Source organism: Epargyreus clarus, unplaced genomic scaffold (assembly GCF_041222505.1).
Source record: "Epargyreus clarus isolate Ecla_fem2 unplaced genomic scaffold, WU_Ecla_fem_2.2 ptg000007l, whole genome shotgun sequence".
Lineage (NCBI taxonomy): Eukaryota > Metazoa > Arthropoda > Insecta > Lepidoptera > Hesperiidae > Epargyreus > Epargyreus clarus.
The window spans coordinates 434575-462318 of NW_027332215.1; the positions used below are offsets into that span (position 1 = coordinate 434575).

General features: G+C 34.3%; 3 protein-coding genes and 1 long non-coding RNA gene across 10 annotated transcripts in view; 2 read left to right on the forward strand and 2 right to left on the reverse strand.

The window, feature by feature from the left end:
• LOC140743195 (facilitated trehalose transporter Tret1) overlaps nucleotides 1-2181 on the forward strand; it is a 27582-nt gene extending 25401 nt beyond the window's left edge. For all 5 annotated transcript variants that reach the window (XM_073074270.1, XM_073074268.1, XM_073074269.1 and 2 more), the window contains 3 exons: nucleotides 11-156; nucleotides 363-483; nucleotides 1043-2181. In XM_073074270.1, coding sequence (XP_072930371.1) covers nucleotides 11-156; nucleotides 363-483; nucleotides 1043-1210 — 435 coding nt within the window. In that variant the 3' untranslated portion in view covers nucleotides 1211-2181. The remainder of the gene's footprint in view (nucleotides 1-10; nucleotides 157-362; nucleotides 484-1042) is intronic.
• The window catches only part of LOC140743200 (uncharacterized), an 11366-nt gene extending 2013 nt beyond the window's left edge, over nucleotides 1-9353 (reverse strand). The window contains exon 1 of the long non-coding RNA XR_012102403.1: nucleotides 9173-9353. This is a non-coding gene — a long non-coding RNA (uncharacterized LOC140743200). The remainder of the gene's footprint in view (nucleotides 1-9172) is intronic.
• A 3716-nt stretch (nucleotides 9354-13069) lies between these two features.
• Nucleotides 13070-23896, reverse strand: LOC140743193 (uncharacterized). Its single transcript, XM_073074258.1, has 3 exons — nucleotides 23702-23896; nucleotides 18768-19885; nucleotides 13070-17722 (listed from the first exon to the last, which is right to left on the reverse strand). The coding sequence occupies exons 2-3, from the start codon at nucleotides 19779-19781 to the stop codon at nucleotides 17660-17662; spliced, it is 1077 nt and encodes a 358-aa protein (XP_072930359.1). The 5' UTR covers nucleotides 19782-19885; nucleotides 23702-23896; the 3' UTR covers nucleotides 13070-17659.
• Nucleotides 23897-24654: 758 nt separating this feature from the next.
• Nucleotides 24655-27744, forward strand: part of LOC140743194 (eukaryotic translation initiation factor 4 gamma 1) — a 57372-nt gene continuing 54282 nt past the window's right edge. For all 3 annotated transcript variants that reach the window (XM_073074265.1, XM_073074266.1, XM_073074267.1), the window contains exon 1: nucleotides 24655-25203. In XM_073074265.1, the coding sequence (XP_072930366.1) occupies nucleotides 25148-25203 (56 nt within the window). In that variant the 5' untranslated portion in view covers nucleotides 24655-25147. The remainder of the gene's footprint in view (nucleotides 25204-27744) is intronic.

A 27744-nucleotide genomic window follows, 5' to 3' on the forward strand; every position in this document is an offset into this window, starting at 1 on the left:
AACGCGTTAGGTTTTTAGCGCGAACACGCGGTCGGGCGCCGCGGGGCTGGCCAGCGCCGTCGGGTACATCTTCGGCTTCCTCACCAACAAGATGTACCTCAGCATGGTCAGTAGCCTCGCCATATGGGGCACCTACGGCTTTTACGCGATTGTTTGGTACGTATATTTTTAGTATTAGTACGTATATTATTAGAAGTAATTTATTTAAGATTTTGTTTCTCGACTAAGATATAATAAACGAACAGATGCCATCGTATATGGCAGTGAGCACGAGTAGTCTTTCTTCACTCATTTTTCAATGTTTTTGGTTAGTTCCAATACAGATGAAGGTTCTTAAATAAACTTTTTATGCGATATTACAGCTTCACGGGATGCATAGCTTTCTACTTCATCCTGCCGGAGACTGAGGGCAAGCAATTGATCGACATAGAGAACCACTTCGCTGGCATCAAAAGACTCGACAACAAAGTATACCGCTCCAAGGTGAGTACCGCCTATCTCATTTTTTCATCATCATCATCAACCTATTATTATCTCACGGCTGGGCACAGATCTCCTCTCAGAATGAGAAGAATTAGGTCATAGTCTACCGCACTGGCCTAGTACCTATTGGTACATCACATACCTTTGAGATTTGCTTTTTATAAATCTCTCAGGTATGCCGGTTTCTTCACGATGACTAAGTGATAATTAATTTCTAATACGCACATAAGTTTGAAAAATCAGAGGTGCGTGCCTGATATTTGAACCCCGGACTCTGGGATCGAGAGGCCTGAGTTTTTTAACCACTAGGCTGTCATTGGCTTAATCATCTCATTTTTTATTTTCATCTAATAAAAATAGTGCAATAGGTTTCTTGATGGTAATCTTCTAGACGTCACAGACGAATAAAAAATACTATGATCTGTCTGAAGTAATACATTTATTGTTTTCTGCCATCGAACTAGTACCTACACACAGGCACTACAATGCCTGCTAGCCTCGTAAACATTGGCTGGATTATTGGACAAGTTCTGGATCCTTATAAGCTATTCTGTTGTAGAAGCGGAGAGTGGACGTGGCTCGCTTGCGGGACCTGAAGGGCGTCACCAACACCACTTTCGAGGGAGACAACCCGCACGAGGGCCGAGTCAGCTTCATTGACATTACTCGATTTGAGTTGAACGCAGATGAGCGGCCATCTCAAAGACAAAGTCGCACGTACTGCTAACGAAGTAGCCACCAGCTCGACACGATTATCCAACATTTCAGAACGAAGTTACTTTTCAGAACTAACTTCTTCCTATGACCTATTTACAGCAAAACAGACAGTCTAGTAGTGGCAATTTTAGGCTGTGAAAATCTAAAAAAGTAAAGCTGATCGGCTTAATATTCTTACATTACTCTGAACATCATTTATATGGATTATCATGATATTAATATGACTGCCGGTTCAGCTATATTATTTTTATATAAGAAGAAAACTAAAGTATTTAAATATGACATAAAAAATAAGCGAAGTCGATTGTTACCTTACACCTAAATGTGTGCACCCGATGCCTAAGTCTTAGGATGCCTTTTACCTAAACAATGACGATAAGTCATTTCATTCTTGGTAGGCCTTAGTCTTGTAGGCGTTGTTCTATTCTTGTCTGTTCTGAGCTCATATATTTTTAGATCAATTGTTTGCCATAATTGGTAATTATCATTTCAGCTACTCTTAATTTCTTTCGTGATACTAGATTTATAGCTATTATATTATAAAATCGAGTGAAGTTCGAGCCATTGCACTTGAAGTTTTATGTATTAAAATTAAACATTTCAAAAAAAGGTTTATAGTACATGACTGTGATAGTTCAAAATTTAAACAGAATGTTGATTTAAATAGTATTATTATCGCATATTAATTTTATAATAAACAGTTTTAGAAATTGTGGAATCGTTTGATAGAAAATGAATACTAAAAAAAAATGTGTTTCATGCCTCATTGTATATGAAAAATAGATATGTATATGTATATTATATATAAAGTGTAAATGTGCACCGAGGAATATGACTGCGCTAATTTTAAGTTCAATTAATAAAAACAAAACTGATATTATTTTATATAAAGCGTTTTATTTACGAAACATCGTGATAAACACCATTTGTTAAACACATCGTGACTATTATGAAATAAAAATTTTTAGTTTTATGAATTAATTTAGTTAGTTTTCTTTTGCTTTTTAATAGCTGTAACAACGTCACACTGTCAATAATATATAAAATGAAAATAAAGCCGATATTAAACAAACTTACCTTTCATGCATTCAGAAGAAATGGCCGCCAATTTGTATTCGTGGTAACATCTGAGTCTGTCAACTGAGTACAACATACGCTTGTAAATGGACAGTTTTGTAAATAATACCTAAGTACTACAAATCTTATTTACAAAAATAAAAAAAAATTGCAATGTTATTTCACATTAATCATATTTTTTATGAAAAAATTACGCAATTGTCACGCTTTGTAATAATTTTGTGATGATAGACGAAAAAGAGAAAATTCGCTGGTAAAACGAAATTAGTGATATAGCAGAAGCGCCAGCCCTATGCAGTGCCGTTTTTCTTGAAATTTTAGTAATATTAGGTACATTGTAATTTGTAATATTGATAGAATTTATAGAATTTGTACAATTGGTAATATTGATCGAATTTGTACAATTGGTGTCAGCGTTCCCCTATAACTATTTATGTGCAATAATACTGTAGTAAAATTTACATTAAATTCAGAATAAGAGTTTACAGAGAAAAGACAAAAAAGAGTTGAGTCGCCACAATGAAGCCACGCAAGCAATTCTCAAACGCTTTGCAGTTGCGCTTGCGCATAGCACCAGAAACACCCAAGTGTCCTGGTTAGGTTACTTACTAAAAATGTATACAGCTTTTTATGTTTAATTAATTTTGGCTAGTTCCTTAAACATACTTCCACAAGGGTGCTGTGGCAACAGAAGCATCGTGCCAACTTGTTGCTTGAGCTGCTCCCCTCAGAAGATCGATCCTGCTAAAATAATAGGAGGTCGTAAAGACATTTTTTTAACCTTACGACCATAGATTAGTAAAGATTACTCACTCCTAACAAGAAAATGTACCCAGTTTTGAGAATTGAAATAGTTGCGTAAAAAAGTTTTGCCACGTCTCCGTGCTAAAATGTCCCTAAAATATTTGAAATACTTATTTATCTATTATATAAATTACGCAGTATTAGTTATTTATTCGTAAAATTTCTCTAAAAATGTTTTTATTTGTCAAGAATTCAAAAAAAGAACTTACTAATAAGCCATTTGTGACTTCATTCAATTTCAAGGCGGCGAAGTATCTTTACTAATCTATGCTTACGACATAGACACGAATAATGTGCCTATAGTAATTATCATTGTTTACTCTGGATCAAATCAAACCGACAATTTGTTTATTGCAATAACTTTACCATACTTACTAGTGGATGGTTTGTTTATTGAATATTTTCCGATTTTTTTTTTACTTTTGAAAACTTTTTGGTCTTAATGACATATTATAAAGTGATAGAATCCTTTGTGGTCACCATCACTATACTGATTTCTCGGTACGTTAGGGGTACGTTCTGATCTGTAGCCGACCTAAGATAGGAATCAACTTTTGGGAATCAACTTATCAAAGTTGATAAGTGAGAAGTGAAAGTAGTTAAGAGTTATATCGTTCATTCTTGTGGAGGCGTAAACACCTACTTCAAGAAGAATCAGTTCACGGCTAATAATGAAATAGAAATAGAACAAAATGTTTAGTGACCTAACCTTGTGCCGAGCGGAGACATGCGTGGATCCCGTAGCCATGTACGTAGTCCCAGTTCCTTTCAGCGTAACAGAGAAGGTTAATTCCAGATTTCCGAGAAAGCGACTTTCGATAAGCAACTTATTTCAAACGACCATGTCATTTCTTACGTGTGTTCTGTTTCCAGTGTCAGGGGTAAGTAAGTAACCAATTCAATTCCATAATAATATTGGCTTTATGATATTACTAAAATCAAATAATAGAAAGTATCAGAAATTCTAAGCGTAAGTATTTCTACATCCATACCGAAAGGTTAAAAGCCCTGTTACTACGCCTCTGCCGTTTGTCCGTATGTCACGGGGCTCTATCTTTTGAACCATAATAGACTTGATTTTTTTACAAAGTTAGAATAAATATGTTCCCATACAAGAAAATTAAAAAACGGCAACCACTCGTACTTGGTCGTACGGACAGACTATAGCCACTGAACCTCTAGCAGTGTAAGGGGGGGGGGGGGGGAGGTTCCGCGGGCTGGAAGGCATCCAAACACAGCGTTATTAGCTAAAAAAATAAGATCACTGGAATCATTTTTTTCGGCGAAGACATTTGTAATTTTGTAAAATCAAATCAACTTTTTAGACCGGGGGGCTCCATGCAACTTTCCGCCCCGGGCCTCCGTCCGCCACTACAATGAATCCTAAATAATAAAATTGCTCATCAAAATTGGTTATCCAACTTGATCTCTCCGGAGCAAAAATTCTCATATAAGTAAATGGAAGTTCTTTTAAATGATTATTAAAATATTATGAAGGTATAAAGATAAACTGTCATAGCACATTGGAAGTTATTGTAGGTAAACACAGTTGAAACCGTGGCACTAAACGTGTATTAAGTAAATTTAAAGAAATCTCAAAATCTTTCTAGTTTCCAACATAACTACTATTTTCGTACCCGTTTTCAATTATTTGTATAGACGAATTTTGTAAATAATTTATCAATTTGAATGTGTGGGCTTGTAATAGAATGAGCCATTATCCCCAGATGTCATCAATAATGTGCGGGCTAACTTATAACTTGTTCCTTATATTATCTTCTTCCAAAAAACAGTGAGTGAGTGAGTGAAGACGTGTGTACAGACAACGTGGGCCATTAATGAGAAGAAAGAGTAATCTCCTCCTCAAATGGAAAGCTCCTCTGAAATGGATGGTATGTACCTATACCTAAGTTATAGTGACACAAAAAACGCACCTGTAAAATTGTACCGACGGACAAATGGCATGTGTCAAAATGGGCCTATTAAATTGTGACGACTATAATTATTTAAAGTTATATTCGTATTTTAAATAAATTATCACTTGTTTTAATGGCATCCATCGTGTGTATACCTTTTCGACTGAGAATGGAAATATAAAGATTTTTATAACTTCTACTTAACTTTCTTTGTTAGTTCGTATGTAGGTTATATGGTTATATGAGAGTCAATAAAATTGAATTTGACCCACTTACCTACTGACATCTGAATGAGACATATATGTATATTAGATACGTGTCTGTGGATTGAGCTTAAATTTTGCACACACGCTTGGTTTAGATCACAATGCCTGATAAGTTAAGTAATGTCATTCTGAATCCAATATGGCGGACGCACCAATATCATTGACCAATAGTTGTTATGCATCTCCATGATATGGACAATAAACAAGATCCATGATGGATAATAATTTAATAAAGAAGATTTTTAAGAACAATGCGAAGAACAAAGAGAAATTACTAAAAAAACCTTTTTTTAAATTCATTTTATGCAACCATGTAGCTTTAGTGTTAATATAATTACGAAAGAAAATATTTAATATAAAGTTTATATTGGTTTAATATTTTTGTCTTATTAGGTACAGTCTGGCGGCGCGTCCCGGTCTACCCTTACGGTAAGTAAAACCCCATCTAGTTATGTAGTGTTCTTTCCTGGACTCACTGCCTACTATTCAAATATGTTTATGTTAAAAAATATATCGCGAAAAAATTAAAATTTCAAATTTTGGAAACTGAATCTTAATCTTTTTGTGCAGTGTTGCATTGGGCCGCGATCTACCCATGTGGTAAGTGAGACTTGATGTTGTGATTGCTACCGTAGATTCATATAATTATATTAAAATAATAATAACAATTATAATAAATAATTCGCCAAGTACGAGTCGAACTCGCACATGGAAGCCTCCGTACCACAAAATGTTCATTATTTTATGAATATGAATTGTTTATTGTTCTTAGTTGTATTTATTATAATACCAGTTATAGTAGTAAACGGATTGTAAAAGTTTCAACTGTCTTCCAAGTACGTTTTAACAGTTAGATCTAAAAATGCCGAAAAATACCGGTACGTTGTATGGAGACACCCTTTAATATTCAACTTCATTTTATTTTTACTGTTTGTTGTTATAGCGGCCACCGTTACGCATCTTCTGTAAAAAAATCATGTGTGTTACGGTTCCGGAGATATAGCCTTGTGATAGACGGACAGAGGGACAGACAGCAAAGTCTTCGTTTTTTAGGCTTCCGTTTTTACCCTTTGGGTACGGAACCCTAAAAAGTAGGTAATTAAAGTTTAGTGGATTCATATGTTTGTGTTTGTGCAGGGTTGCGTCCGGTGTACCCGTTCGGTAAAAGAGACTATATTGTGATGTAGTTTTTCCTAAGTACCCGCTCATTTTCGCTCATTCGGTAATTTCGTTATTTTGCTAAATTATAATTTATAATGTCGTTGTAGTCACATTGTTGCCTTATTTAGTTATATCGTTATCTTATGTAGTAGGTATATAGTTATAAAGTTGCCTTATGTAGTAATTATTCATTACGTTCATTATGTTGTTATGAGTAGTGTCATCGTTAATTTGCGTATGGTTGTGCAATGTAGCCATATTCTTTTATAGTTAGCAATTTCATGTTTTAATTTCGAATCAAATATTTAAATTATTTATTAATTTTAAATATTAATTCTACAAAAAACAAATTATCAACTGTAGCTAGTTAGAGTCCGCGCCAAACTGCTAGTCCGCTCCGAATATATAAACTAGTCGCGTCGCAATAATGAATTGTAGATATTAGCGGGACGAAGACAGCGCGGGACCCCCGACACCCTCCGCTGTGCGCTCTCGCCCGCGGGTACATAGCTGCGTTAGTTTGCCCTTACGTTATGGAGCATATGCTAACTAGTGATGTGCCGGATCGTTAGAAATGTATATCCGCGGATACGGATCCGGATACGGATCTTCATTTCCTTACTCAATTTCAAGTTCCTCTAATTTTCACTGTGTTTGCTCGTGTCATCTAATGTTTACATTTTATATGGTATGTAGTGCCTATTAATTTACATTATTAGAATAATCATTTCATAAGAATTTAGTTTTGGTTTTCTCATCATCTCATAGTTATAAAAGTGATCTTATAACTTTCTATTATATTGATCTCATTATAATTATAAAAATATTTAAGTTTTGGTTTTTTAATTTTCTTATATTTATAAAAGTGATGTTATAATTTTCTATAATATTGATCTTATTCTAAAGATAGTTGATTAGTATCATTGAGTTATGTACTAGTGGTATAGTAACTTATTACGATAAATGTTTGCAATATAAAAGTGCCAAATATTTGATTTTAAGAAATAAAAAATACTTGAATTGAATTTAATAGTTTTTTAAATCTACCTAATCACCTATATATAGCATTTCACCCTATCAATTGAAAATTAATAAGTTGAAATATCCATAAAAGATCCGCGAGAGAAGTAACGGATACGGATACGTGTCTTTTTTTCCGTCGGATATCCGCGGATACGGATATCCGGAACATCACTAATGCTAACTAAACCTGCGCGCAACAACTTCAGAGCTGACTAGAAGTTTGGCGCGGATTATACACATTGTAGTTAAAAAAAAGTATTTTAAAAATTTAATTAAAATACATCGAAGTTTAAAGTTGTATTTAAAAGGCAGTAGAACTTTTTGTTCGACTTCGGATGCACCACCGCCATTAGTAAGAATAGTATTCTGATTTCAAAGTCGTGGTAATAAAAGGATATGCGGGGCAAGGGCGTCTCCTACCGATACCGATGGCACATATACTCGTGTATGAACCTCAGGTAGGAATATAATCGATAATTCGAGATTATTGAAGTTTCTAAATTCAAACCGAAATTCTTTGTTAAAAAATCAAAACAAAAGATATATATACAGGGTTACTGATAATTCGATACATTCCCTTTTCAGCTAGTGAAATAGGGCTATTATTTTAATCATTTGTACAATACATTCCATACATCTTTTTTATCCAAATTCACTCTGAAGTGGAAATAATAAGGGTGTTTTTATTGAACTCTAGCAAATTGACCTCCATAACGTAAAGTTTAAGGGTACTACTACAGCGTATTGTCATTTTAAGGAAGTGTTGGGATGTTAGGTATAAGATTATGCACAAAAATAGGATCAAAATAGGACATTCACTTAGGAGCATTTTATTTTTTGCCTGAAATCGGTACTTAGAAATAAAAACACAAAAACTTGAATATCTCAAAAACTAATCACTATCGGCTAGGGTACTTAATGACAAAACCTATTGCAAATGAGCTCTACTTTTACCCCTCCAAGGGAATGTATCGAATTATCAGTAACCCTGTATACGGGCGAATAGAGAAATCTCCTCCTTTTTTCAAATCTGTTAAAAATATAAAATACCTACCAAGGCAAAGTTTCACAAAGTATTCCGGCGTAGGTAGGTCCCAAAATTAAAGAATTAACAAAAATTACATCATCAGGTTATAGCAGACACACGATAATAACAGTTGCTCCAGGTTTCTCTACTTGTACAGAACAGGGTGTGGCCGGATACGCCACCGGGGGTGAGGCGCGAGGGGGTTGGGGGCGGCAGAGAACTGGGTCGGCAGGGTATATATAGATACAAAGGCACATTTTTTATTTTACTTTTAAACACTAACAAAATAAGAAAAACGTTTTAGACTTTAAACTAAACATCGGTAAAAATGTTAAAAAGTTGGTTATTACCTTTTTATTTTGGCGGAATTCTCTCTAGCCCATTTAATTTATATAAAAGATGCCTAAAATATATTCAATACATAAATATTTACCTGTACAGTACTTACATGTGCACCCTAGGCGAGGTTGATTGCGTTATACTCGCATTTGCAATATTAAGTAATCGGCCATTCAACAATCTTCATCCACTTACGCGTTCAGCTTTTCGGGAAACTTTCATCAGAATTATTAATTAAAAGTGTACCGGAACCAGTTAAACTTACCTGTGGCAGTAGACTCGACCGATCGATAAAATCTAGGCTGACCCAATTACAGGAACGTCTAAGGATATAGCATAAAAAATTAAAAAATACTCACTTAATTGGTGCGAATGATCCCACGATGCTTCAGCTAGTCCTTCTCACTTTCACAATTGCAATAAATATGGATTAGGAAGGTGAAAATTATTTTTAAAAGCAGTTCAAGTCTAGTGCTCGAAGCGAGGTCTCACTGTGAGCTGGGAGTGGCTCGGCCGGGCAGGGCGCGCCGCGCATGCACTAGGACGCAAGTGCAGCATCCCCCAGACAAAATCGATGATTCCTATTCCGTTCTACTTTAGTACAATCTGGTTCCACTTCCGTTCTAATTTTAATATCATGTTTGAAATTTACACACGTATAACGCAACTGATATATTTATATCACGTGTTAATGAAGTCTCGTTATTCCTCCTACCCTTGTTGTTGTTATTATTTTGATAAACTTCGTTTGCTTTATAAATACTCTGATTTGACTCGACGACTGATTCATCAACACAATAATCAAAACAAGAATTTATAAACTGTTCCTGATAAATAAATGTCGCGTAGGATTCTGAGACTTTTTTGACAATGATTCTTGTAAGCTTATACTCAAATAAATAACGTACTTAAATAGATATTTTTGGTTCCATCATAACAGGAAGAGACGAACGTTTAGAGCGCCACTTTTTAAAAGATGTTAGGTATCTTTTCTATCAATCATGAAATTTACTGACATGGTACTATAAATTATAGTATCCATTGTTAACGAAATAATTACTGTAAATCTTTTAACTACGTATACTAGGTTATAGATAAATGCTGTAACGTTACAAATACATTCTTATTTAAAACATTATTAATTAGAAGGTGTTAGAACCCTATGTTCGTGGTTCGACTCAAGAGGGTCCACCGCTAAGCGCTGCTGTGTTCTGGTTTGAAGGGTGCAGTAAGGGAGACATACTTATCTGACGCATTTCAAATTAATTCTCAGAGGTAGCAATGCATCTGATGCCCATCTCAGATAAAATCTAACCTTATCTGAGGCTGGCTACAGATGTGCATAGGCGACTATAACCACGTTCAAAGTTACAAATTCTACTGCAATCTGCATTCGATGCTTCGCACACCTCACCAGTGTTTTTGGCCATTTCCTGATTTCTGATGAACTGTGGACTCGATGCGGCCCGCCCTGGGTCTGGCCCGCGACAGTTCTTAGAGGGCGGCAGAACTAGCAATTTGAAATAATAATATAAAATAACCTATTTTCAGCTCGAACATGTTTGACATGCTTAGATCTGGGTATAACTTTAAAAATGTTGTCCAATTTACAAGTTCAAGCAACAACTACCTTTTTCTCTTATTGTGTAAAGATAGTACAATATGGTACATTTTAACAATAAATATACTGCAAATATATTATTGTCGTTGATATCTCAAGTAAAGCCTCAAGTTTAACAAGTCTCAAGAAAATTCAAGAAATGGGTTAAAATGAAATATTCATCTGTTACAGTCAAAGTGATCAAAGAGCTATTTTACATAATGAATGGTTATTACGTATAATAACTAATTTGTCCAGACAATGTGATAAATTAATCACTGTATCCGGCTGTTATATATAATAGCATGTTAAAGTTAGTCAAAGTAATAAATATGTTATTGTAAAAGCCTGAAGTACGATTATCGTGAATTGGCCTTAACCGCTCGCAGGGCGCCCCTGCGCCCTTCTCTCTTAGTTTTCTATTTTCTTTTATGTTCCAACCTAACCTAACCAATACCAAGCCGGTATGAAAGTTTTTAGGATTGATTATTGCGCCACCCTATATAATGGCTGGTTAATGTGATTAATTCCGTGTTATTTATCACTTTGACCAAATTGAGTAAATATTATACATAATGGCAAAATATTATGTATAATATCTGAATTTATCACTTTGGCTGTAACATATCGATTATATAAACGAATACTTAAGTCGTCAAAGAAAAAAATAACGTCGAAGGTAATCGGTTTGGCGTTCGCCGAGGCATCTCGTATCTCATAGCGCGTAGCACGTAGCACGTCGTAGCATGTAGCGTCTAAGAATAACGTTGTTCTTAACCATAAAACTACATGTGGGCTATATTTTTAACCGACTTCCCAAAGGAAGAGAGATTATCTATTCGTCGCGTATATTTCTTCTTTTTTTATGTATATCCAGCGATTTTTTCGCGATGCTGCGACTGATCGACATGATTCAACCGCCATTCTGTGCGGCTAATTTCACAGGGGGACCCATTTCGAGGAAATTTGTTCGCCAGTTTTCCTGGAAAATTGGAAAAATCCCGATTTCTTATAAACTTGATTAACTCGAGTATTTCTTAACCAATTTCAATTTTCTTTTTTTCATATGAAAGGGTGATTCATTGCGGTACTATTCTACCTTAACATAGGTATGGTCTGATGATTAGAATTTTGAGTTATGGGGTGGAACTCATCATCACTACCCCTGTTTTTACATATTTTATGATATATACCTTCTGGCCACCCAATCCTCATGAAACTTAAAATAAACTTTGAGTATCAAGATTAACATAATATGATGAAAAATTCGACCTTCAACTCTTCAACCCTGATATGCAGAGGAGCCTCCTACCTCAACCACAGAAGTAAGACATTTGGAGCTTACGAATTTGTGATAAGGTCCTTGAGTAGATACATATGATGGAAAATATGACCTTGAACCTTCAACCCTGATGATGCAGAGGTGCCTCCCATGTAAAGTATATAGATTAGACGTTTGTTGTAATAAAGTTGTTAGACAGAGACATAGGATGAAAAATTTGACCTTCAACTCCTCAGATCTGATGATACAGAGGTACGTCCAGCCTAAACCACATGAATAAGCCATTTTGTGCTTTGACACATATTTTACAGTTCCTAAGCCGATACATGTAATGAAGAAAATGTCCTTCAACTCTTTCACTCTGATGATGCTGGTGTGCTTCCAACGTAAACCTTAGGAGTTAGCCATTATATGTTTTCATATATGTATTAACGTCACTAAGCAGACACATAGGATGAAAATTTTGCCCTTCAAGGTCTTAACCCTTATAAAGCAAGGTTGCTTCTTGCCTAAACCGTATTAGTTATACATTTGATGCTTTCGGATATTTATAAACAGTATCAAAGCTAGACTTTGTAGTCACATACGGTATAAAATGTGACCTTTAAGTTTTCAATCCTAATGATTAGCCACAGTAACTTGACAATTACTTCTTACAAATATAAAATATGGTTAACTTTTACGTTGTACTTTTTCTTGGTGAATTGGCCTGACTCACTCGCAGAGTGTACCACTTAATTTGATTTATTTACTTTTTTGTCCCAATCTATCCTAGCCAATAATATAACATTTCATTTAGCCTCGCCTATAGTGTTTCGTATCGTATTAGGTTGGAAAATAAGTATAAGGCAATATAAAACTAAGAAAGCAGGGCGCGCCAGCGCCCTGCTTGCGGGTGGGTACGATACAGACCTTACCTTTATTCATGATCAAGTTTATAAAATTTTATATCATATTAATCCATTTTATTTATATAAATAATATAAACTTAAGTATATAATCACAAAAAGGATGATAAAAAATAATTCAAATAAATGTTGGTTTAGTACATATTTCTGAAGTCGGTGCTCATATTAGACACGCTGTTTACATCGTTATCCAACGAAATATATTGAGCGCCGATTTCAGAAGTATGTACTAAACCAACATTTATTTTAATTATTATTTTTTACTTTGTAGTGACATGGAAGTCGGTTTTATATTTTTCGTTAATTTTTTTCTTAACATTCAACAATTGGTATACAGGTGTAATTTAGTACGCCTCACATATTATGTCTTTCCCTTACCATACCCGTCAAACCACAACGTGTTCTACCATCTTAATAATAGGAAAAGGTGTTTTTAAAATAAAACGTCATATTATAACCAGATGGATTTATTTTATGTATCAGCAGCTTGCAATTTAAATTACAAATATGACGGATTACAGCTAAAAGGTATGCGAGGGCTGTGTGAAAAGGAAAGAAGTTCTCGGCTCGACCAAGAAAAAAAACATTCTATGTTCACTTCTTTTATCAAAACACTTATTTGATCTTTTTAACTTATTAAATTGGATTTTGCTTCAATTCTTTTGTTGATGAAATTCTTAACCACGGCGCTTAACTGGCTGTTGTGTATTTTTCTATAGACTAGCAGATACGCTCGAAAAAAATACAAAAAAAAGAATTCAGCAACTTATCGCAATAAAACTTAGGAAACAATTTATATGAAACTATAGAATGAATGTAAATTTGTTTGCAAGTTTCCTTCAATCTGGGTTAGGCCGAGAACTTTTCAAACCACCGTCGTAAGTGAGTGCGACAGACCAGAGCAAGCTACTACAAATTGACTGTATAGGGTTAGGGCGTCTCGAAAATACATCCATTATTCTAAATAAATATTAATTAGTCAAATATTTACAAACCCTTTGCCATAAATTTACAATTCGAATAGTATAAGAACATTTTAAAACAGGTCTGTGATTTTAAATCATGTATTATGAATGTGAAATATGCATTTTACCGAATAATTTTATTATTGTAAATACTTAGGAGGTAATTTTTTGATCGATTGCTCATTTTATCGTGGAAAATAATTATGATTTCCTTATGCAATACTACTTACTAATTACTATTTCTTCAGAAATTCATTACACTCGTCAAAGACTGGCGGACTAAGCTCGTCGGAGCCCCGGGCCTCGGGGCGGAATGACGCTTCCAGACTAAGAAGTATATCTTATTTCACAAGTAATTTTATAAATCTCTAAAAGGGAACTTGTAGAGCCCCCATTTTGCCACCAATAGAACACACTATGTCCTAATATTATGTACCTATATTGTGTATCTATTGTGAAGATACAATTATAAGATACGATTCCATAAGTGTATTAAGACATTTTAAGATAAGATTATATTAATTAATATTATAATGATTATAACTACACATTCAAATTAAGATACGCTCCTTAAGGCGAGGAACGGTAGTGGGTGGTCGATATGGATACAACTAGTATTATTGTATAATAATAATAAAATCTTGTTAGATACATACAATATGTATGTAGGATTTTCAACTTAAAACAGACATCTGTTTACTAAGGGCTCGTACACAAAACTGCATTGCGACGTCGTATCGTAAAAATCTGCGAGCTCCCTCGACGCATCGCAAAAATTGCGAATTAATTCGCATCGCGCATTCCTGCGATGTTTCGTCACACTTGTTGACGCCATTTTTAGTTCGTTCTGAGACAGCGTGTGGGGAAGTTGCACAGACCTGTATTTGTTAGGTGGGAAGACGTATACTTTAATGTAAAAAATGACAAAGTACGACGTTGACTTTTCATATTACTGATTAAGGAACGGGACTCTTTGGGAAACTAAATAAAATAAAATAAATGATATATGATAAATGGATGAACTTAAAATCTTCTTTGTTACTCTTTCCTGTATCTCCTAAGCAAAAACAAAAGTGCACACTTCTTTTTACGATCTGTGTCACGACCTAATTTTCAAAATACGTTCCGTACGGTTGACGGTTGTCGGTAGAATGGTCACCCTGGGAGACGCTATGCCGCACGATATCGCATCGCAGCAATTCGTGTCACAATTTTCTGCGTTGCGAATTCGCGTCGCGTCGCATCGCAGTTTTGTGTACGAGCCCTAAGCTAATCTAAAGATTTTTTTTTTGTTTTCTTTTTGTTAACGAGGGAGAAACATTCAAAAGTTACTCGACGCCGCGGGAGCGACGACGGGTTACGGGGGACTTTTACTGCACAAAAAGCCCCCCGGTGGCCATCCTCGGCGCTGCGTAGAGGAATCCGGGATCTCCAAGGGCTCCATCCAGATGATCATGAAGCTTCTCCTTGTGGAGCGTTCGACTCTATGCGGTCACACCACAGACCTGTATTTGTTTTGTCAAATAGGCCTGTGGGTCACACATACCATCGTTCTTCCCGGGGTCGTAAGCCGGGCGGCTTGAGCTTCAACTCTTGCCGCCCGCGACCCCGAAAGTACCTCTTAGCTCCTCCTACGACAGGCAGAGGATAGCGTAGCCCTATTCTGATCCCGGAACTACAGGGACAAAAGTTATACCTATGTACTTAAAGATTAAACAACCATTACGAGCTTTTGTATTGATTTAATACACATTTCTCCAATACTTTGATATAATAATACGTAAGTACCTACCAGACACACGCAAATAAGCTCTGACAGCAGCATTTCTCGTATACGAGTATTATGATACAACAATCAATACATTTTGCCTCTTTGTAAGTGAGACTTCCCGTTTAATTTCATTATGACTTCGAAAGTTCGAACTACTAAATACTACACTACATATAAGCTGATCTTACAGTATGCATCGTCAGATTGCATCATCATCTCCATGCCACTGTCTCTTACTATACAAATAGAGGTTCACACTCCAAACTGCAACTTTTCGTGCAGCTTTTCTGCCATTTAGCAGCAATAATCAAACAGGTGACGAGAAATAAAATATGAAATGGTAACGGCTGCGCACAGGCATCTGTCACCAACTCCTCCCGAGAACTATGATGGGACACTTCGAAACAGTGCCATGGCACATACACCATAACAGCGCTTAACACTGCTATTACACGCTACAAATAGAATGGCTATGGGGCCTCAAAAGCTAAACAATTAAATGTTTCATCGAATCTTAAAAATTACTTATTATCTAACATCATATAACTGTCTTACAAGTAAAGTATCTAGGGTCTTTGAAGATTATTTTAAAGTACCCCAATAAATGCATGCAATAGGCAAGTAAACATAGAAAAAATAGCCTTATAAACTACTACAAGTACTTAGACAATTAAGTGTTTGTCTGACAAGGTTTTTATTTGAAAGAAAATCTTTTTTATGATAAGGATATCAAACAGTGTGATTCTTACATAGTACATACCTTACGAGTACATAGTATTTATTGACGACCGACTAATTTCTACCCGAAGGCGCGTACTTAGCAACACCAAATCATTACAGAATTTAAATAATATTAGAAGTGTTAAATATTTTCGTATACTCATATAATTGAATGTTACATTCTATATTACATATGGCATTAATTAATTTAATTTTAAATCACATTTATACTAAATTGACTCATTACAACTAAGTATCTTTACATTTCAAGTATATATATCTATCAGGTAAAATAGAAAAAGCAAAATGAACATACAATAAGTACATATATATCCAATAATTAAATAATGAAAGTATGTCCAATAGTAGAAAATAATTAAAGTGCCACAGTGCACGCGGAGTGCACTTTGGCTGGAATTAATGTGCAATGTATCAAAGTAAACAAATCTTGACTCACTTGGCATAAATCGGTAAAGTGAAAAAGCTGGACAAGTGGGTACCGCATGAATTGACTGTTACCCAGAAGGAAGGTATTCAGAAAAGGGGCCACTGCAGATCCCGGACATGTCTTCACATTAGAGTTCATCTATAATATGCCAAAAAAAAGTTCATATCTAATTGTAACATTAAATTAAATGAAATATACTATTTCGGTTCTATTAATAATTCGAATAACATTTGAAAGCTGATCGGCTTTTCTATGAAGATTAATACTTAAACACTGTAAAAAATTCAAGTATCTATTACGATTCGGGAGATAGAATTGCCTTTAAAGATAGAATTAATGCAATACCTTTTGGCCGCTTGGGATTACATATCGCAAAGTACAGGGTACAAACAGGTTTTAATGCCATTGCGAAGATAAGTAGAATGTTATCGGGGCTAGAGGATACACGCAAATTAAAGTATTTGTTATGTTACTTAACTTTGCTTAAGTATATTTTTATGTACGTATAGAGTATTAAGTTATAGCACATCATTATTTAAATTCGATAAATTTAAAATATATATTTTTAAACTCTTGAATAATTCGGTTAATAATTTTCTTTTAATAAAATTGTTATTTTTTAATTTCATTATTTACATGCCTTCGAAAATTGACAGAATGGACCAAAGATTTTACACATATAAGATTGCACGAAGAAAGAATGTTATAATTTAACTAACAATTATAACTTATTAAAATGAGTTCCTGAAATACATAACCATAAAATAAATAACCAATCAATTGCTTACTCTACGTCTTATAATTTATAAAAGTAATGTAAATTGCAGATAGCTGCGTTTAAAACAACAGTTATTTTAAATTGCTATTTTCAAAATATTGGAATGATTTTAGCGTGACATTATTATACCGTACATTAGTACAGATATTTTTTGGTTAAAAACCTTCTAAGACACGCTTTACACTATCCATCCAATTATTCAATGTGCATAAAGTAATAAAGCTCATATTGAACATATTATTTAATAATCTATATCTATTATATCTTTAAATTGTCGAAGGATTAAAAGTTAAATCCAGTACTCTTAAAATAATTGAAATGTTTCAGTTATTTAAAAAGTTTTCGATGATTGTTTACACTACACCAACGTGCAATTAGAGCCATCTATGATCTTCCATCCTGTGACTCCTTCCGTGTTGCCCTTTGGGTACGGAACCCTGAAAATAAACATATTTTTTGATAGTTTAACGTTAGGATTGAATAATGGTTGATTACTTCTGTTTTTGGGAAAAAACAATAAGTAGTTAGGAATCTAATAAATAAACGACAGCCCGTGTCGCAGCGGAAAATGACCGTTGCACCGATAATCGGTAGCCGGGCTGTCGCTCGTGTGTTGTGAAATAGCTGAGTTGTATTTTCTCTGCTCCAACCTTATCTATACCAATCCCATAGTATTTCATATAGGATCATGGAATCGTGTAAACTCAGAATGTACTTATAAGATACTTTTAGTTTGTAATTTATTATTACTTCCCAGAATTTGATCCGAATAAGCGACACTATCACATAGTGGAATAATACAAAGAGTGTATTTTTTTTTTCAAAATGAACTCGTTCGATTCCCAGCTAGGGAAGATATATAAAAAAACTGATGATGCAGTTTTAGTTTTTATCAAAATCGGCCTCGTAACTCCTTTCAGCATTATTCGCTAATCCTTATAGTTTCGGATTTGACCCTGAAGGCCCATTTGAAAAATTCACCCTGTATATTATACATATTGATTCTCATAAGTGAGTTAAGTACAGAAATAGCTCAATACAAACTTTTATGGTGACTGTAAAGAAATTGTAGGTAATTACTTACTGAGATAGTTTCATACTTATTATATAGTGTCGCATACATATTATATAAAAGCACACACAAATGTTAATACCCGACTGCAGAGGGTAATGATTTCCGAGCGAATGTACCTATGTCTCATTCTTAGGCATGCCCCACAGCACAAACTGTTAACGGATTTTAACATACATAAGTAATAAATAAAAACAAACACACAAACATAAACACTCGATAATGCGTAATATTTTAAGAGCCCCTCGAGTTTTGAATTAACGAGAGTCGACTGTAGGAATTATAAAGGGTCATTATTTCTCCGAATTTTGGGAGTGACCATAAGTTATATTTTTGAGCAGTCGGATTTTTGTATCATGTATCAAGATAAAAATTACAATAATAATAATAATAATTGGTATCTATTTTACCTTAGGTGCAGGAGTAACTCTTCCAATAAAATGGTCCATAAAATGGAACGAATCAATGTGGTAGGGTCCCCTCCCCCCTTTGTCTACGACATATATATTTCCGTTCTCGACCCAGCAATTTTCATAATGAAATAATTTTGATCTGTAGTAAACCTCGCGGAATAGTTCTCGTTTCGGGACGATCAAACGTTCGTATATACCAATCGGTCTTGGTTCACATTTTACTACATTTTCAGTAGTGATCGGTCCCATCCTTTTCGAAGCCTTTAATAATTGAACTTTCAACAGTCGACGGACGAACTTGACTACGATCGGGTTATGCATGGTTTCTCTAGCATCAAACGGGACGGCTGCTTTAGATAGGCCTAGACGAATGCGTTGTACGTAATCTACGTCTGCTTCTGTTACATACACTCCCACTTTATTAAATATGTGCGTGAGTAGTTGAACTAAATTTTCACTTGGGGTTTCGGGAACTCCTAGTATTTCTAATTCATTCAACATGTCATTTTGCTCGTAGGACTCATGTGCGTCTTTGCAACGGGCATGGGATTTCCTCATTGCTTTAAATTGTTGTTTAATTATTTTATTGCTTCTTTTCAGCTTTTCCATGCTCTGCTTCATATCTCGATTTTGTGTAACATTATCAGGGCAGTTACTCCGGGGCGGTTCCTCTATTTCGGAACAACTGGTCGATTCATTGGAATCGTCTTTCAAAGTTATGATGGAGCTTGGTTTTGTTTTACCGTCCTTCGAATCATCATCACTTTCAATGGTAATGACGGAATCAGCATCATCATCATCGTCATCGTCATCAATACAAATCAGTACATTACGTGCACAAGTTCTAGAACAATACCAATTTTCTATTTCGATTTGAGGGACGTTGCTAGGCAATCTTGTATGGGGTCTATATTTTCTGAGGCATTCTAGGTCGAATTGTAGATCGCAAATAGTACAGCATATATAAAGGTTTACTGAAATTTTCTTGCATATATGGCAAAGGTGCATCATGGTGTCCAACCTCTACCCGAAACGCATGGCTGTCCAGAAGGCGGGGCAGGACCGTGGTGGGCCGCGTGACTCTTCAAAGCGGCGATTAACCCCGCCGTCCAAGTCTGTAATTAAAGTATAAAACATACGTAAGATTATACAAGTTACAATTATTTATTTATTCAATTATCGATAATAGAAGAATACAATTTGTTGCTTATAATATGGCCAAAGATTTGATTACACTAAATAATAACTATGAGAGATGACAATTACAAGCAGGTACAATAAACTTAACAAGTTAATAGTTGTGTTTGGCTTAATTAGTATATGTCAGGATGTTCATATGTGTGTGTATGTGTTTGTGTGTGTGTGTTTGTGTCTGTGTGTATGGTGTATAATGTATATCAATGCGGGTATATTTGTCATTGTAATGTTACGTGCATATTTTTAATTGCGTTTTAGTGAGGTTATACTGAAATAAAAGAAGTCTGAGTTTGAATAATGTTTGTTACACGTATCGATAACGCGGCAGAAAACTGAATTTTGTGTATAATTGGTTCTTGCTCGAGGAATATTAAATAATGGCTTAATATATCTGGAATGCTATTATAGTGATTTAATTTCAGTTATCCTTTTTGCCGGTTGGCGGGACAGCCTCCCAGGCCAGAGGTAACAGGCGGGCGGCCAGTTTATAACCGTGTTACCGGATCTCCCTGCCCCAAAATAGGTACTACGCCACCGAGGCAACGATATCTAAAGAACCCACTGGACCCGAAAGACACACCTTCGGAAGCACCACGAAAGAATGCAAGGGGATGATCAGGCTCCCAGGCGCACTACCGAAGCACGACGCATCATAATTAACAGACTCCGGCGTGAGGGTGGTAGCTTATCAGGCAGATCTTACAAAGAGATTTTCACCAAGTAGGACACCTTGGGAATTCAGCAGACCGTCGCAGTAAGATGTTAAATGCCCAAGTAGACGCTGCATCTGCATCAACCATCTACTTGATAAGTACACTTAGTCGCCTTCTAAGATACCCACGGGTAGACATGCGGTACTCTTGTCGTCGCCGGAGCGAAACAGGAATTCAGAAACGCATTGCGTTTTAGTCAAATTATGAAGCACAGAGCTCATTACGCAGGAATAAATCGTACTTAGTCCTTACGAAACAATGTTTGACTTTGGCTACAAAACTAAAATCAGATTAAATACTCTTCCTAGAGATGCATTCAACTAAAGAAGAAGTAGAATCTATACCATTTGGTAAAATACAGAATAAAAATAACACAAAGATCAATACGAGTGTAATATTCGTATTGATCTCTGATTTTTTTAGTTTCTCGTAAGACTATAAGTAAGTTGTTAATTTATTTTTTTAATTAAATTTATGTTATTATGCTTCCATCCATTAAACGGATGGGTAAAGATCGTCCCTAATTTGGATATCTGACTATAGATTTTCAGTTAGTAAGCTTGGTATGTACCCTTGGTATGTTGGGTTGGTTGGTATTTTCTCATATATTACGATTTACGTATGGGATAATATTTTCCATTTACAGTGTTAAATTTGTACGTGAGTCTCCCCACGCGAGATTAACTCGCACTAGTCCGGTTTTAATTTAGTTCTAGAATTCGTTGTTATATCTACCAGCCGTCATTATACATATTCGGTATATAGATTAGTGATTCGGTAAAAAAAAGTCAGGTATCTGTCTATTACGATTAAAGACACAGAACCCCCTCCCCCCTAACAATGTTACCCCTAAGGAATTAAAAATAGCAGATCACAATGTTGGAGATATCGGCATAAACAAAATGTCTATTATTAAATATATAGACGGTTCCCCGCCTACATAAGGATCGGCCATAACGTTTCACGTGGGTGTTTGGGCGATTAAAATTATTTGAAAGCCAGATCACAAACCGAAAGTTATTTTATTCCAATAAAGTTATGCACGTTAAATCAGCAAGATCAGTTCCGAATAATTGAAAATATCACACATCACACACACACAAACAATTGTATTAGAAAACAAAGATAATTGAAAAATTGCGCGAAACAATAGCGATTCGCCTAAGACGTGGTGCGCTCGCCGTTCCCGCCTTTTTTTAACTCCTCTAAAAAAAGTGGCGGCGCTCCATCGACAAGACGCTCCGCTAGAGTGCCAGCCATAGAGTATTATTATACATGTTATAGAGAGGCAACTCTACGTATTTTTTGTCCCCCCTAAAGCGCCCCTAGTGGCCTGCCCCAAAACTACTCATGGGTTTTACATACATACCTATAGATACCTATTATATATTAATTATTCATTATATGTATTAAAATAATAAGTTAAGTGTATTAGGTAAATTATAAGTTGTATCTTCAAAACACGAACTATAAATGACTGTGTTCCAAAGATTCACATTTACATTATATTTTTTCTTTCTCAATTTTGATACAAGAACAAAACTACATTTACATACTTAACAAAATTTCAGAAAGATGAATCTTTGAATCACGCTCCTTTACAGTTGATCTTAAAGATACAACTTACGTGGGAGGTATCAAATATGTGCAGTTGTCGCAACGGTGTCTCTCTGAAGTGCAAAAACAACTTTTCAAATTAGAAACGATTAACGAAGTTGCAGACATTTGACAACAGACACATCATTTTGACACTCCGTCGCCATTTTAATTTGAAGCTTCCGGGGCGAGTTGTTACGTGGCGCTAGTATCTGCACAAAAAATATTTTGTATGGAAGTGTGCCCCCCCTGGTGCCAGCTGACAATCTTGTTCCGTCACAGCTTAATAGATGGCAAAGGCATGCGCCGTCAAATATATTCAGTAAGACGCTATAATTATAATTTTTAGTAATTAGAAAACAGTATAAAATGGTATAAACCCTAGCAGATAAACAATATTCCGATTATGAAATATTTTTAATTATTTTCAAATTAATTTAATATAATTTTTATTATTCAGTATTATGTTTGCTTCATAATAATTTAAAATACACAAATATTTTTTTGTAATTAATACATGTTTGTAGTAGCCCACATATGCAGCTAACGTGAACCTACAATATTTTTCGGATATTCAATAGTCGTTATTGATTTCAAGAGTACTTACAAATTTTATTAACCCATGTTTTTCAGCGAACAGACTTGTTATTGACATGACAGTACTAAAGAAAATACGCAAATCGCAATATAACTTTTCATTTACAGCACAAGTTAACATTTAAGTCGCCAATTTTTCTGTACTTGTGGAAAGGGCGCTACTGACTATCGTGTTGCTAGGTTTTTGACACATCGATCCTTGAATCGATTCGAATAAAAGTATGATAAATCTATCCACAAAAAAATCGAGGTCCAAACAATTGATTCTCCAAAGATCGATCTTCGATCTTTTCAGGAGCAAAGCCTGCGAGATGGCGAAAATAAGGTCGTCTGGATTAAAGAACTACATATCCGTCAGCAAAAAGTCTATAACTATGATTGTTAATGCTCAATCAATTATTTAAAAATCGAATTTCGATTTTTTGGGTTGAAAGATCGATTCACTGAATCGGTCCACTACTGGAGATCTATTAAAATCATCGATTTTTGGTTCCAAAAGATTGATCCTCCGATTCATCGATCTCAGATCGCCGTCCCTAAGCCAATTGTGTTTTTGCCACACGCACATGAATAGAGTACTTGACAGTTTTTTGGGAAAGTGTTTTATTATTTGCGTATGTGTATCATAACCCCATCTCACTGTTATTTTTTTTTTAAATAAGAGTTATTTATTTGTAAAAAAAAACATATTTTACCACGTTAAACGGAATGTTGCGAGAAAACAGTCGGATACTTGACAAACGTTGTATGTTGGCACCATGATGTCAAATTTTAAGTCTATGGTTGGAACGTGATATCACGAAGTATTTAACAAAATTAACTACAAACCTACGATAGCGAAAGGCATTCTTCAGAAATTAAAATTTTGCTTCTAGTTATTTAGGTTTTATAACGTTTCGACAGATATAAACTTATCAACATCGAAAAATAAACACTGATTCATCAAATAAGTGTTCGGCCCACATTTAGCTGTTTACCGCCAGTTGACGTCACTTTAGCTTCAGCTAATCCCATGCTTTTTCAATCATTATGATCGAACATGATTCTTTTATTACTGATTTATTAAAATAATCACAAATGTTTTAAAATATTTTTGGACTTATTTAGGTTAGCTTACGACATTTCGATTGATATTTTCATTAATACTCATAGATTAGTAAAGATTACCCACTCCTAACAAGAAAATGTAACCGGTTTAGAGAATTGAAATAGTTGCGTAAAAAAGTTTTTCCACGTCTCCGTGCCAAAATGTCCCTAAAATATTTGAAATAATTATTTATTTATTATGTAAATTACGCAGTTATTAAATTAGTTATTTATTCGTAATTTTTTTCTAAAAATGTTTTTATTTGTCAAGAATTCAAAAAAAGAATTTACTAATAAGACGTTTGTGGCTTCCTTCAATTTCAAGGCGGCAAAGTATCTTTACTAATCTATGTTAATACTATTAATAGTCAAATACCATACTTCATATTTCTATACGGTTAATATACTCTTTGCTTCTATATATTTCATTATCTTATTTTTGTCTATGCCTAACCCTTCCAATGGAAATTATAAAGGAAGTTGCCGAATGTTGCAAGTTTATTAAAACATATTTGGAATTGTTGGAATTTATTTCCAAGAATTTAATAGATTAAAATTCCTTTTATATTTAGGTTTTACCATAAATGAACTTATATTTTATTATGAATTAACATTATAATGCTTACATAAAAAATATACGCATCACCAAGATTCATAGCACACCAACCTAAAAAGAAAAGTTGACATGTGGATTATTACAAGCGTGACGTGAGTAGTAGACGTAAACGATCGAATGACAGATTGATTAGAGTATTAAAAAATTGTTTATTATTTAATATTATTGCAGAGAAAATATTTTTACATTTTTTTATTCATATATAATTGAAACTAAAAATTGCAATACGATAAAAATTAAGTGTTATACATTATTCTGACCTAAACAGTGACAGTTCCGTTTGTTTATTGGTTAACATCCGCCATTTTGTACTGTCGTTTGTTTAGTGACTGGGTCTCCTTCCTGTGATGCTGTACAACTTTCTTCAAAGTATTTATCGTGGTTACGCATGTGGTGTAAAATGTTTTTACTAGAAACTTTGATCTGTAAGAGTCTAAATTAAATCGTGTTAGTTGTCAAGTTGACGTCGGTAAAACTCTGGTTAGTGACGGATGTGTCCTATAATCGTTTAGGGCTATTTAACGTGCCACCTCGAGTGGTGTACGTGTTGCGAGACCTATGCGGCCGAGAACATGAGTGGCAACGGGAATCAGGTGCCGCTGGCGCCCAGTCAGCGCGGGCCCCCAACGTATCCTTTTTTTAAAGTTAATTAATAATGTTTTTATAATTTATTTACGTAATAAAAAGTGGTCAACGGCGAGCTGTGCCGCTCCGCGAGTGTCTGCGTGTTATTGTTGATTTGTTTCGCGACACTTTTGAAAGTTTCGAGTTCACATGTGTCAGCTCTAAACTTTTTAAAATACGCGCGTTTTTATATTTTGTTATCCATATCCCACGTACGATGCGTAAATCAGGAAGTTCACTTTATTCTGCTGTCATACTTCGAAAAGTATTCACTGGAAACTACTGGAACCAAAAGTTTATGTGACTGGAATCATTGTATCTGTACTGTTGTTATTGTTGGAGATTAACCTGATATTTGTACTTGTAGGTCAATACTGACTTTTTCCAGGGACTACTCTGAATGCTGCTTCAGTAGGATTTAAAGGATATACTAAACTAGTTCCGAGGATTGCAATATGAAAGGTAAAATATTGGCTCTGATATTGTTTAATATGTTATTATTTTTTCAGCTAATTTAAAATTATGCAATGCAAATTCTATATCCTTATCAGTTGCGAAATAGATTGAAATATTGTATGTATGATTTGAACAAAGAACAAACAAACGGTATTTATATTTTTGACTATCACAGAATGTATCTTACCTATTTAGATCAATACTCAGACATAATACACATACAAAGCATACAACAACATATTAAATAATGGTATTAGAGATTATTATGTTGGGACAATGAAAACACAATTTTAATTACTCTTGTTATTGTTTCATATCAACTGCTATATGGACATTGTTTTAAAAATATATATGCATTTTAAACAATAGTACAAACACAAATAGTATACATATATATGACTAATACAACACAATCTGTTTTAACATTAATCTTGTTACGATGGAGGCAATGCATGCACTAAGTTTGTGACCATTTAATTCTAAAATAACTCCTTTTAAGTTGCCCAACATAACCCGGGTAGTCGTAGTGATGTTATATTTAGTATTACTTTTAATAATATATGTAGAAAAATAAGATATATATTGCCAAAACATATTTAAAAAATCAATTATAAACATACATGTGACAATGTACGCACTATACATATTTATGTAACAATTGTCTTTCATATCAAATAACCTTATGAAAATTTTATATATGATTTCTATTGTTGTTATATGAATGAATATTGTTTTATTAGTGTTAACTGTAGTAGGGTAAAATAATGAATACTATCAAATATCTACCCACAGTTTGTGCATTATTGAATCAATGTATATACTTAAGAAAATTTAACTTGTTTGACACTAAGAGTATGTGTTTACATTTACTTTATTGCTGTCTAACTATTATCAAACAAGCCAGGGCTTACATCGAATATAATACACTATAAAATACCAAAAAACATGTATGTGTTAAAGTGATGGAAAATATTGTTTTTTGGAATGAAAATACAGACATACAGCCCCATTGATGTGGAGGCGTCACTGCTACCTAAATCCCATAATCTAATTCCTGCTGGACAGGAGTTAATTGCCATTTTCTAACTCTTTAAACCAGAATGCAACAGAACTTAATTGTTTTGCATAAGATAAATATGGGTTCGCACTTCACCACTAGGAATTCACCACCTTCAAAGAAATGGACGAATGATTCCTGAAGTTGTGTCTTCATATTTGGATAAAAAGATGGGTTGTAATATCTTTGAAAATGTTTACAGTATATGCAAATATATGTAATATGTAAAATAATTAAATAATATGAATAATAAGAAAATGTTACTACATGTATTTTTTTAAAATTCGTATTAAAAGTGATTCTGTAAGAAACAGAGTATATGGTATTTTTTATGATTGAGAGTGTCACCAAATAATGGCTACTCCATTATAGCACAATACCTATAACAACATGGACCTGGACAACATTCTCTTTTTTTGATGATTGGCTTGGATATTGCTGAAAATAGTTATTGTACTCCTGCTTGCAATCCAAACCCATTCAAATGAAATGCTTAGCTGCGTTGCGACATATAAGTTGTATGTCAAAGGTTTGGAAGGCTTTCTTTAGTGGAATTCCTCTGAGGGATCTTCAGCCCTGCAAGTGTATAAATGTTATAGTATTTTTATATAGAATGTGTGTGGTCACATTTCATTTTAAGTTCTAAAGATGTAAGATTAAAATATATCATTGAATCATTTGAATCATCTCAATAAGAAATTAAGATGGATCTATCTTGTTCAAATGGTAATTTATAGTTTCCTTGGTAATAAATCTCGTTATAGGTATGTACATATAGAGACAAGACATTTATTTACTTTCAGACTAAATGATGAAAAAAAGCAAAATGTCATATGTTCAACATCAATGTTAATAACTAGATAAATTGTCAACTAAATACTGGAAAATATGCCATATTAATAAGAAATACAACAAATATTTGGCATTTTTATTGTCAATTTAATTAATTAAATATGAATATTTATACCACTTAAATTTAAGAATTATGGACTGGTTTTATTTCTATAACTTCTACAGTTAAACCACTTATTA